Source organism: Hyla sarda, chromosome 2 (assembly GCF_029499605.1).
Source record: "Hyla sarda isolate aHylSar1 chromosome 2, aHylSar1.hap1, whole genome shotgun sequence".
Taxonomy (NCBI): Eukaryota; Metazoa; Chordata; class Amphibia; order Anura; family Hylidae; genus Hyla; species Hyla sarda.
In genome coordinates, this window is record NC_079190.1 from 50412634 (window position 1) to 50424995 (window position 12362).

The 12362-nt window shown below is 45.0% G+C and overlaps 1 protein-coding gene across 2 annotated transcripts in view; it reads right to left on the minus strand.

Moving 5' to 3' along the window:
• The window catches only part of MIPEP (mitochondrial intermediate peptidase), a 157225-nt gene extending 146312 nt beyond the window's left edge, over positions 1-10913 (minus strand). For both annotated transcript variants that reach the window (XR_008889532.1, XM_056561766.1), the window contains exons 1-3: positions 10451-10913; positions 9073-9246; positions 202-290 (exon numbers count right to left, since the gene is read on the minus strand). Coding sequence is in view for 1 of the 2 variants with exons in the window: in XM_056561766.1 (XP_056417741.1) it covers positions 202-290; positions 9073-9246; positions 10451-10585 (398 nt within the window). In the remaining variant the exon portion in view is untranslated. The remainder of the gene's footprint in view (positions 1-201; positions 291-9072; positions 9247-10450) is intronic.
• Positions 10914-12362: the final 1449 nt, after the last annotated feature.

Genomic DNA, 12362 nt, shown 5'->3' on the forward strand with positions numbered 1-12362 from the left:
TACAAAACCATTAAAAAAAATAAAAAAATGTAAGGGTTAAATTGAAAACAACAACAAAAAAAAAAATGCAACTGCACAATTTCAAGGTTGCGATCACTTTTTATCTTTATGCTATTGGTCGTGCCCCATGTAACAGGCCCTTGACTCATTTACTCCCACAGTAACACAATGGACACAGACGGCAGAACTCAGGTAACATACCTCTCCACCATGGTACCTATGTTCCTGCAAGCTTCCTCAGCAGCTTCTCTAAATGAAGGGTCGGGATGGGCAACCTTCACAAAATCAGCCTGTAAAATAAAATGATTACTATACCAGGACTATCACCAGGATTTTTTTGTTTTTTATTTATTTTATTTTTTTTCATATATTGTATGATATGCCGGCTTGCCATAATAAATATTCAGCCAGATACTCACATGCACATATTCAGGACATAAAAAGACAAGTGTTGCATGGCAACCTTGCATCAATACAGAAAATGCTGTTTTTTCCTTTCATTTAAAGGGAATCTGTCAGCTCTATATAATGCTCAAAGCTGCAGACATGGGCAGCTATATATACACGGTTTCCGACCAAGCTCATAAGGCCAGGCTGAACTGAAAAATGCAGCCATCCTCCTTCCACTTTCTGCTTGGTTTCCAGCACTGAGCCATATACAGTGACCCCCCCCCCCCCCCTGACATACGATGGCCCCGATATACAATAATTTCAACATACGATGGCCTCTCAGAGGCCATCGCATGTTAAAGGCAGCATCAACATACGATGCTTTTGTATGTCGGGGCCATCGCATAAACGGCTATTCTGCAGCGCAGACTGCTTCAACTGCCACCGGATAGCCGTTTAAGGTGCCCTGTGTGCTGCGGTGAGTGTCACTCACCTGTCCCCGATGCTCCGGACCACTCTTTTCAGGATCCCCTGCGTGGCTGTCACTCTCCATCGTCATCACGTCGCCGCGCACGCCGTCACGTCATCCAATAGGAGCGGCGTGTGTAGCGACGTGATGACGGCAATGAAGACCAACGATCCCAGGCAGCGGTGACGGTCCGGAGCGGCAGGGATGCCCCGGGGACGCTATGACAACGATGGAGAGCGACATCCAGGGCAGCGGTGACGGTCCGGAGCGGCGGGGACACGCGAGTACAGTGGTCCCTCAACATACGATGGCAATTTGTTCCAAATGAACCATCGTTAGTTGAAACCATCGTATGTTGAGGGATCCGTGCAATAATAATATAGAAAGTTATGTTCACGTGTCCCCGCCGCTCCGGACCGTCCCTGGATGTCGATCTCCATCGTTGTCGTTGCATCCCCGAGGTTTCCCTGCCGCTCCAGACTGTCACTGCTGCCTGGGATCGTCGCTCTTTATGGCCGTCATCACGTCGCTGCACACGCCGCTCCTATTGGATGATGGGACGGCGTGCTCGGCGACGTGATGACGATGAAAGAGAGCGACGGCCATGCAGGGGATCCCGAAGAGGGCAATCCGGAGCGTTGGGGACAGGTGAGTGACACTCACCGCAGCACACGGGGCACCTTAATCTGGTGGCAGCTGAAGCAGTCTGCGCTGCCGGATAGCCGTTTATGCAATGGCTCCGACATACAAAAGCATTGTATGTTGATGCTGCCTTCAACATGCGATGGCCTCTGAGAGGCCATCGTATGCTGAAATGATCGTATGTCGGGGCCATCGTAGGTCGGGGGGTCACTGTATACCTTCCTATATTATTATTGCACAGATCCCTCAACATACGATGGTTTCAACTAACGATGGTTCATTTGGAACGAACTACCATTGTATGCTGAGGGATCACTGTGCCATATACGTTAATCATGCAACACAGGAAAAAGAGGGCTAGAAGGAGGCGTACTTTCTGCGGCTCAGCACTGCCCCTAGGGCACTTGGAAGGAAAACACAATTTTATAACTACACAAATAGCCATTAGCCAAGAGATAGGTGTAATTTGTTTTATCTCCCTATCAGCAACTCTAGGCATGATATGGAATTGACAGATTTCTTTTAATTTCTGCACTAGTCACTTAAGGCCTTTTTCTTAATAGGAAATAGTATTGTTAGGAATGTTTGCATTGACAAAAACTGTGTGGTTTAGCCTGAAAAACATCTCACATTTATTTCAATGGTCAATGTTCAAAAACGACATGGTTTTCACATGAATGCTGGTTATGCAACCAGTACAGACAGGTTAACCAGAGCCACATTTTCTAGAAAAAGGGCACAGAGCGGAACCATGTCAATATATAAACCATTTATGCATAAACCTAAAAAAAAAACAACATTGAATTTCTGCGAAAACAACTTTAAGGTTAACCTCTTAAAGGGGTATTCCAGGAAAAAAAAATTTTTTATATATCAACTGGCTCCAGAAAGTTGAACAGATTTCAGTACTTATGAGCTTCTGAAGTTAAGGTTGTTCTTTTCTGTGCTCTCTGATGACACGTGTCTCGGGAACCGCCCAGTTTAGTAGAGATTTGCTATGGGGATTTGCTTCTAAACTGGGCGTTTCCCGAGACAGGTGTCATCAGACAGGGGTGTGGAAATTTAAAAAAAAACTACTTGTCCAAGGGACTAAAGCGGAACACAATCTACTTGTCCCTCAAGAAAATCCACTTGTCCTGGCAGATAAAATAATTTCCACCAAAATAGTCTGATCCCCCCCCCCACTAGACCACCAGGGATGGATATAAGATTCCTTTAGACACTGCTGACAGCGGTGATCTAATGGGTTAATAGGCGATCGCAGTATGCCAGGCTATTAGCCGCAGGAGAGCTGTAGCTCCTCTTACCCCCCAGACAAGACCAGAAAAGTCTAGATATAACTTTTTGATCACCTTATAAAAAATTTCTCATATGAAGTGACCAAAAATGAACAATTCTGGACTATTATTTACATTTACACCATTCACCGTACGGTTTAATTAACATTATATTTTAATAGTCTGGACATTTCCACATGCAGCGATACCACTTACGTTTATTTTTGTACATTATTTTTATTTAAAGAAAATTGGAAACTTTTATTAGGAAAGGGGCTTATTCACATGTATACGCACTTTTTACAATATTTTAATCACTATTTTTCAGTCTCAATAGGGACTTATGTTACTGGGGGGGGGGGGGGTTCTGCTTCTCCAGTTTATATGGTGCATTTTGTGTCAGAAAATGCTGGAAGTTGCATTTAGTTACTAGAGAACTACAACTCCCAGCATGCCCTGATACAGCCTATGGTTCTGTGGGTGTTGCAGCAGGTTGCACTGTATAGTAGTACAGTTAAGGTTATTGTGTAACATGCTGGGAGTTGTAGTTTTGGTTTGTGTCAGCTGCAGAGCCATAGTCTGTGTCAAGGAATACTGGGAATTACAGTTAGTAACTACAACACCCAGCATGCCCTGATGCAGCCTATAGCTCTGCAGCTGACCCGAACCAAAACTACAACTCCCAGCATGTTACACTTTATAGTTCTACAGTTTAGGTTATGGTCCAACATGCTGGGAGTTGTAATTTTGGTTCGGGCGTGTTTGTGTGCATCCGTGGGGCTCTTGGTTGGCGGGTGAGTATGAAGGGGCAGGATTCTGGGGGTGCAATTTAGTGCGGGGGCCACTAAAAATAAATAAAATTAGATGGCACAACTGCCCTAATGCCCGATGTGACAGTCCGCTCCTATACAAAACATTCATACATGCACCAGCCACTGCCCCCATATCATACATTACATATACACATACACTCACACCATACATATACACATATCATACATGCACCAGCCACTGCCCCCATATACATACACACACCCCCACCACTGCCCCCCCACATCATACATTACATACACACATACACTCACACCATACATATACACATATCATACATGCACCAGCCACTGCCCCCATATACATACACACACCCCCACCACTGCCCCCCCACATCATACATTACATACACACATACACTCACACCATACATATACACATATCATACATGCACCAGCCACTGCCCCCATATACATACACACACCCCCACCACTGCCCCCCCACATCATACATTACATACACACATACACTCACACCATACATATACACATATCATACATGCACCAGCCACTGCCCCCATATACATACACACACCCCCACCACTGCCCCCCCACATCATACATTACATACACATATACACTCACACCATACATATACACATATCATACATGCACCAGCCACTGCCCCCATATCATACATACACACACACCCGCCACTGCCCCCCCACATCATACATTACATACACTCACACCATACATATACACCATACATATACACATATCATACATGCACCAGCCACTGCCCCCATATACATACACACACCCCCACCACTGCCCCCCCACATCATACATTACATACACATATACACTCACACCATACATATACACATATCATACATGCACCAGCCACTGCCCCCATATCATACATACACACACACCCGCCACTGCCCCCCCACATCATACATTACATACACTCACACCATACATATACACCATACATATGCACACATCATACATACACCTGCCGCTGCCCACCCCACATCATACATCACATACATACACATCACACTTAGACATTATACACACATTATACATTACATACACACACACACATCACACTTAGACATTATACACACATCATACATTACATACACATCACACTTAGACATCATACACACATACACTCACACCATACATATCCACCAGTGTTTCCCAACCAGGGTGCCTCCAGCTGTTGCAAAACTACAACTCCCAGCATGCCCAGGGCATGCTGGGAGTTGTAGTTTTGCAACAGCTGGAGGCACCCTGGTTGGGAAACACTGATATACACCATACATATGCACACATCATACATACACCTGCCGCTGCCCCCCCCATCATACATTACATACACATCACACATACACTCACACCCTACATATACAACCACCCTTCCTGCCGCCTGCATTCTTGGTCTCCTCACCTGAGCCGCCATGAGTGGACATCAGAGCTGTAGTCCCGGCCGGTGTGAGGTGAGATTTCCGTCCTCTCCTCTCTCCCCTCCCACCTGCTCTGTGTTTTCCCCGTGCAAACAAGCAACCGCCCCGTGGTGGATTAGGTCCTGTCTAGACAGAGCCGGGGGAGGGGGAGGGGGGAGCTGTGTGCGGGGGATGGAGCTGTGCACGGAGCTGTCAACATCCTCTCTCTCCCCCTGCTGTGTCTTCTGAGCTCCGTCCATCCTCCGGGAGGGGAGATAAGGGGGCTCTGCAGTCAGCTGGAGGCCGCTGCCCCCTCCATACACTCTGAGCGTGTAGAGGTGTGAGGTACAGACTTCCATCCGCTCCTGCGCCTCACACCGACATTAAAGAAAAATAAGGGGGAAGTCGGTCTGTCCCTGCCCGATACAGGGCTAAATCTATAAACAATTCACCTGCCCGGCGCCCAAAACTACTTGTCCGGGGCGTCGGGCTATAGGATTTCCACATCCCTGTCAGAGAGGATTTAGACAGAAAAGATCCACCTTAACTTCAGAAGCTCATAAGTACTGAAAGGATTAAGATTTTTTTTATAGAAGTAATTTACAAATCTGTTCTTTCTTCTTTCTGGAGCCAGTTGATATATAAAAAAAAGTTTTTTTTCCTGGATAACCCCTTTAAGGACACAGCCAAGAGAAATGTTTGCATTTTCATTTTTTCCTTCTCACATTTAAAGAGCCATAATTCTTATTTTTCCCATCTACAGACCCAAATGAGGACTTGAGACCAATATAGGGTTAACCCCTTAAGGACGGACCCATTTTTTACCTTAATGACATGTGTCCCTTTAAATGGTAATAAGTTTAGAACGCTTTTTCTGAGCGGAGCGATTCTGATATCGTTTTTCCGTGACATATTGTACTTTAGATAACTGGTGCATTTTTGTTGACACGTGCAGCAATTTTTGTGATAAACTCCAAAATATTGTGAAAAGCTGGAAAATTTCTGGCATTTTTATTTTTTATGGTGTACACTGTGCGGTAAAAGTGATGTTATATTTATTCTGTGGGTCAGTCCGATTATGGCGATACCCATTTTATATGGCTTTCTATGTTCAAAATTCTTTTTCTGCCATTCATTTTCCAACAGCAGTAACTTTTTTTTTTTTTTCGTCCGACGCCATTGAGTAAGGGCTTATTTTTTGTGGTATGAGCTGTACTTTTCATTGGTATCGTTTTTGCGATATGTGCTACCTTTTGATCTTTTTTATTCCGCTATTTGTGCTTTTTTTTGTTGTGCTTTTTTAAATTTTTTTACATTTTTACAGCGTTCTCCATACAGGATAATTTACATTATAGATTTATAGTACATGTCATTACGGACGTGGCAATACCTATTATGTATATGATTTGTGTTTTTGATCTTTTTTGTGATAATACAGGGCTTTTATTGGGAAAAGGCAATTCTTTTATTTTTTTTATTTTTTTTTATTTTTTTAAACTTCATACTTTTATTGAAGAACTTTTTATTTAACTTTTTACAGGTTATACTATGCTGCAATACATTTGTACTGCAGCACAGTATGACCCGATAAGCTTCACACTGTACAGCCTGAGCGATCCAGCCTGTGACTGGATCTCACAGGCTTTCGTAGAAGGCAGACAGGAGGTCATAATCTGACCTCCTGCTGCCATAGCAACCAACGGCAACCTGCTATCGTATCGCGGCGCCGCCGTTGGTGAACAGGGGGAGCGCGTTCCCTGTCAACAGAATAGATGCCGTGATCAGGACTGATCACGGCATCTATGGGGTTAATGCTGCTGGGACTGGCGCGATCGCGGCCCCGGCAGCGGGTCCTGGCTGTGATTGACAGCCAGGTCCCACCGCCAATCTCCTGCCCTGCGCACAGCAGTGCAGGAGATCGCTACGACGTACGCATACGTCCCAGTACGCAAACGTTTCGGATGCTGGGACGTATGCATACGTCCCATAGCGGGAAGGGGTTAATGTGGGAGGGGGGGGTACAGTGGGATTTCAGCTCTTCTTCATTAGTGGTGAGTGTCCTAGTAGCTGACACTCACCGCATATAAAGCTAGCTTAGTTTGTGCACTTGCTGCAGAAACATTTAACACTCCAGGGCGTGCATTTACACCCTTAAAGGGGTACTCCGGCGAAAACCTTTTTTCTTTTAAATCAACTGGTGCCAGAAAGTTTAACATATTTGTAAATTACTTCTATTAAAAAATCTTAATCCTTCCAGTACTTATTAGCTGCTGAATGCTACAGAGGAAATTCCTTTCTTTTTGGAACACTGATGACATCACGAGCACAGTGCTCTCTGCTGACATCTCTGTCAATTTTAGCAACCGTGTATAGCAGATGTATGCTAAGGGCAGCATGGTGGCTCAGTTAGCACTGCTGCCTTGCAGTGCTGGGGCCTTGGGTTCAAATCCCACTAAGGACAACAATAAATAAAGAGTTATTATTATTATTATAATGACGTCAGCAAAGAGCACTGTGCTTGTGATGTCATCAGAGAGAATTTCAAAAAGAAAGGAATTTCCTCTGTAGTATTCAGCAGCTAATAAGTACAGGAAGGATTAAGATTTTTTTATAGAAGTAATTTACAAATCTGTTTAACTTTCTGGCACCAGTTGATTTAAAAGAAAAAAGGTTTTCACCGGAGTACCCCTTTAAGGGGTATTCTGGGCAAAAACATCCGTACACCCGCATTCTACAAAGGTCTGCGTCTCCAGGCTCGGAAACCACAGCCCCCCAAAAGACATTATTATTATTTTTTTTTTTTTATCAAATGGTGCCAGAAAGTTAAACAGATTTGTAAATGACTTCTATTTAAAAAAAATCTTAATCCTTCCTGTACTGCTTAATCCTTCAGCAACTATATGCTCCTGAGGAAGTTGTGTTGTGTCTGCTGACACCTCTGTCCATGTCAGGAACTGTCCAGAGCAGGATAGGTTTGTTATGGGGATTTTCTCCTACTCTGAATAGTTCCTGACATGGACAGAGATGTCAGCAGAGAGCACTGTGGTCAGACAGAAAAGAACTATACAACCTTCTCGGTAGTATACAGCAGCTAATAACTACTGGAAGTATTAAGATTTCTAAATAGAAGTAATTTACAAATCTGTTTAACTTTCTGGCACCAGTTGATTTAAAAAAATAAATAAATAAATAAATAAAACATTTCCAGCGGAGTACCCCTTTAATGGCGGACATCAGCGCGATCGCTGATGTCCGCCATTACTGGCGGGTCCCTGGCTGCTGATTGCAGCCGGCACCGGCCGCGCATAATATGAGCACCACTCTGGTGCTCAGGTCATGTACAAGACATAAATGTACATCCTGTGCGCCACGTACCAGCACATCAGTACATACATTTACGTCCATTGTCGTTAACGGAGTACTACAATGTAAGACACTTCCCTTATATAGGATAAGTGTCTGATCGCGGTGTGGGGGGGGGAGTCCGACTGCTGGGACTGGGATGGGGGCCCGGCACTGCCGCGACTGAGCACGGCTAATGTGCGCGTCGACCACCTCACTGAGGTCGATGACATGCCCCCCTCAGCTCTATGAGAGAGGCGGGGATGCACAAATGCTGCATCTCCGCCTCTCCCATAGAGATACATGGAGCCGGGTAAGTGTCTCACACTGAAGATTTCCTTTAAGGGGGTTCTCCACTGCCCTGCCTTCCGGAGCTCCGCTCGCAGCGTCCGGAAGTTTATTACTCTGAACGCTGTGTGCGGGCTTCCGTGATCGAGGCCCCCTAGTGATGTCACGCCTGCCCCCTCAACGAAAGTCTATGGGAAGGGGGCGCGACTGCTGTCGCGCCCCCTTCCCATAGACTTTCGTTGAGGGGGCGGGCGTGACATCACGTGGGGGCGGGCATGACGTCACGAGGGGGCGGCCTCGAACACGGAGGCCCGCACACAGTGTTCGGAGTAATAAACTTCCAGACGCTGCGAGCGGAGCTCCGGAAGGCAGGGCAGCGGAGAACCCCTTTAAGGGGTTAAGCAAGTACAAAGATGGAATTAGGTTTGTGTTCTTACCAAGTCTGCAACTTTACACAGCTCATCGCTCAGCTGATCAAATATCTTCACTGTCTCTGCACTCGGAGGTGTAGTACACACTCTCTCCACTAGGGACTCTGTTTTTCTCAGGGCATTATCCTGAACAATCTGAAATCCTTCTGGAGAACTTAGCTCAGGAACTCCGAACAGGCCCTAGAGAATAGAGAGAATAAGAGAACAGAAAGAAAGAAGTCATAACAAATTAATCTATTACACTCCTCCCATTCATGTCTCAGACTGGTCATCAGGGGTGCAAGGTGACTAAATGGCCTTTTACATGGGACGACTATTGGTCAAATGGAGCAATTATTAGCCAAGCAGGCGATTACTGCCCCAAGTTAAAGGGGTACTCTGCTGCTCAGCATTTGGAACAAACTGTTCCGAACACTGGAGCGGGCACCGGGATCTCGTGACATCATAGCCCCGCCCCCTCGATGCAAGTCTATGGGAGGGGGCGTGACAACCGTCACGCCCCCTCCCATAGACTTGCATTGAGTGGGCGAAGTGTGACATAATGGGGCTGGGCTATGACGTCACGAGCTCCCGTCGCCAGTGTTTGGAACAGTTTGTTCCAAATGCTGAGCAGCGGAGTACCCCTTTAAAGAGATAGCAATCATCCAATAACGATCCATGGCTTTTCTTTCTGCAGACAGCGGAATTTGAATTTCCGTGTGAGCATAGCCTAAAAGGAACCTGTGAGTTCTATAGTTATATGTAGGCCATGACATGCTATATCATTTTGGGACTTGTCCTTCATCAATTCTGTCTGTAGGAGGACACTACACCCGCCAGCCAATTCTTTCCAGGCAGCACCTCCAGGATAAGGTATATCGGGTGTCTGACGCCTCCACCAATCGGCTCTTTACCACAGCTCCTACATATACAGAGAACAGAGCAGGAAGCGGACCGCCATATACACTGTGTTGTGGCTGCAGTGAGGCCGGGTTCACACAGTGTTTTGTGTTTAAAGGGGTACTCCACTGGCCAGCGTTCAGAACTAAATGTTCCGAAAGCTGTTTTCGCGCTGCGTTGGTCGGTCACGCCAATTTAAGTCTATGGGAGGGGGCGTGACCACCGTCTGCACTACACGTCTGCTCTTTTCTCTGGGGATGGGGGTGTTTTAAAGTTCACTCAAACCAATGTGAAACTGATTGTATCCAGTGTCATAGGGTTACATTGTGATATTTATAATGCAGCCCCAGATGTCACCACAGATGTCACCACAGATGGCGCTAGTGATCACATGTATTTGCTATATCCTCTGCAATGCTTTCCTATTGGGAAGGTACACATGTATGTCAGTACTGGGGGCGGCCATGATGTTTATTACTATACGGGCCCCGGTCACTTCTCTCACCGAGCTCCTGCCGAACACATCCAACCTCCGCTGCTGCTTCACATTGAAAGCGGCACCGACCGGAGACCAGCCGGTGCTGACCGAGCGAACCGTGGGGAGGTTCAGGGAGCACAGGAGCCGCCGCAGGGACAGCATGGTTACGCGCAGAGGACACCGGTGCTGCGATACACATGTACCCAACTACCCGGAATATAGGAGGGGCTAAAGCACATAACGTCAGAGAACAAGGCGCTGATTGGTCGGGCTGTTTGATTGACAGCTGCGGAAACCAATGAGAAAAGAGATGTCACGTAGCGGGGCTGCGCTTCTTGCTGTAAATCACTCGTTTGTAGCCAATGGGCTTCCGGCTTATTCATGGCATGCTGGGAATTGTAGTAAAGCTGCCTTACGTCAAGTATAGGTTTTTATTTTTACTCCCAGGAAATGTATATATACATTTACCGCGTAAAAATGTCTATTATTTTAATATAATAGCAGACTGAGAAGAACAGACTTATCACGTGTAATGGAAAAGTAAAGGGTGTTGCCCATAGCAACCAATTACATTGCTGCTTTCAGTTTCAAAACTGAATCTGATAGGTTGCTATGGGCAACCTATCTACTCGTCCTAGTACTAATAAATTACTGCGTTTTGGTCTTCCTCTTACTGTTTCCGTCTGTTTTTATTTTGCTGTATACAGAAAATGTGTATGCGAAGGAAAAACGTATAGGCTATGGTCCTATATTTTGTTTATAAATAAATAAATATATATATAGTTCAAAGGGGTATTCCTGGAAAAAAAAGTTTTCTTATATATCAACTGGCTCCAGAAAGTTAAACAGATTTTTAAATGACTTCTATTAAAAAAATCTTTACCCTTTCAGTACTTATGAGCTTCTGAAGTTGAGTTGTTCTTTTCTGTCTAAGTGCTCTCTGATGACACCTGTCTCGGGAACCGCCCAGTTTAGAAGCAAATCCCCATAGCAAACCTCTTCTAAACTGGGCGGTTCCCGAGACAAGCAGAGATGTCAGCAGAGAGCAATGTTGCCAGACAGAAAACAAAAACTCAACTTCAGCAGCTGAAAATTAAAGATTTTTTAATAGAAGTAATTTACAAATCTGTTTAACTTTCTGGAGCCAGTTGATATATATATATATATATATATATATATATATATATATATATATATATATATAAAAAGTTTTTTTCCTGGAATACCCCTTTAAGTCAATGTGAAATGGATGGCATCCGTTTTTAGCATTCATTAAAGCAGTGTTTCCCAAGCAGGGTGCCTCCAGCTGTTGCAAAATTACAACTCCCAGCATGCCCGGACAGCCGTTGGCTGTCCGGGCATGCTGGGTGTTGTATTTTTGCCACAGCTGGAGGCAACCTGCTTGGGGAACACTGGGTTAAAGTATACGTAAGTTAAACGGAAACAAAAATGCATTTAAGCGGGCGCCATTCATTTCGATGACCTGAACTGGGTCAGCTAGTGATTCCGTCTAGACCTATCTCTGTGGGTATACGCTAATAGAACGGGACTCAACAACTTTTGCGCTTTCCGTTAAAATAGCGTATATCTGCAGAATCAGGCCCGGAAAGTATCACTAGGTGACCCCTCTGAGGCCAATGAAATAAATGATGCCCGCTGCCGTTTTTGGCAGGCAGCTAAAACGCAGTGTGAACCAAGCCTTAATAATTTATTAATACTAGGAAAATTAGATTGGTTGCTGTGGGTAACCTTTCAGATTCCATTTTGAAAATGAAAGCAGATAGATTCCTATGGGTAAGCTATCTACTTTTCTTATTTTTAATAAATTACGTAGGCTCTATTCACACTGCATTTAAAGCGTACATTCAATGATTTTTTGCAGCACATCATTTTTCTACATTAGTCATTTTAACTGTAATGTGATTATATGGCCCTGTTT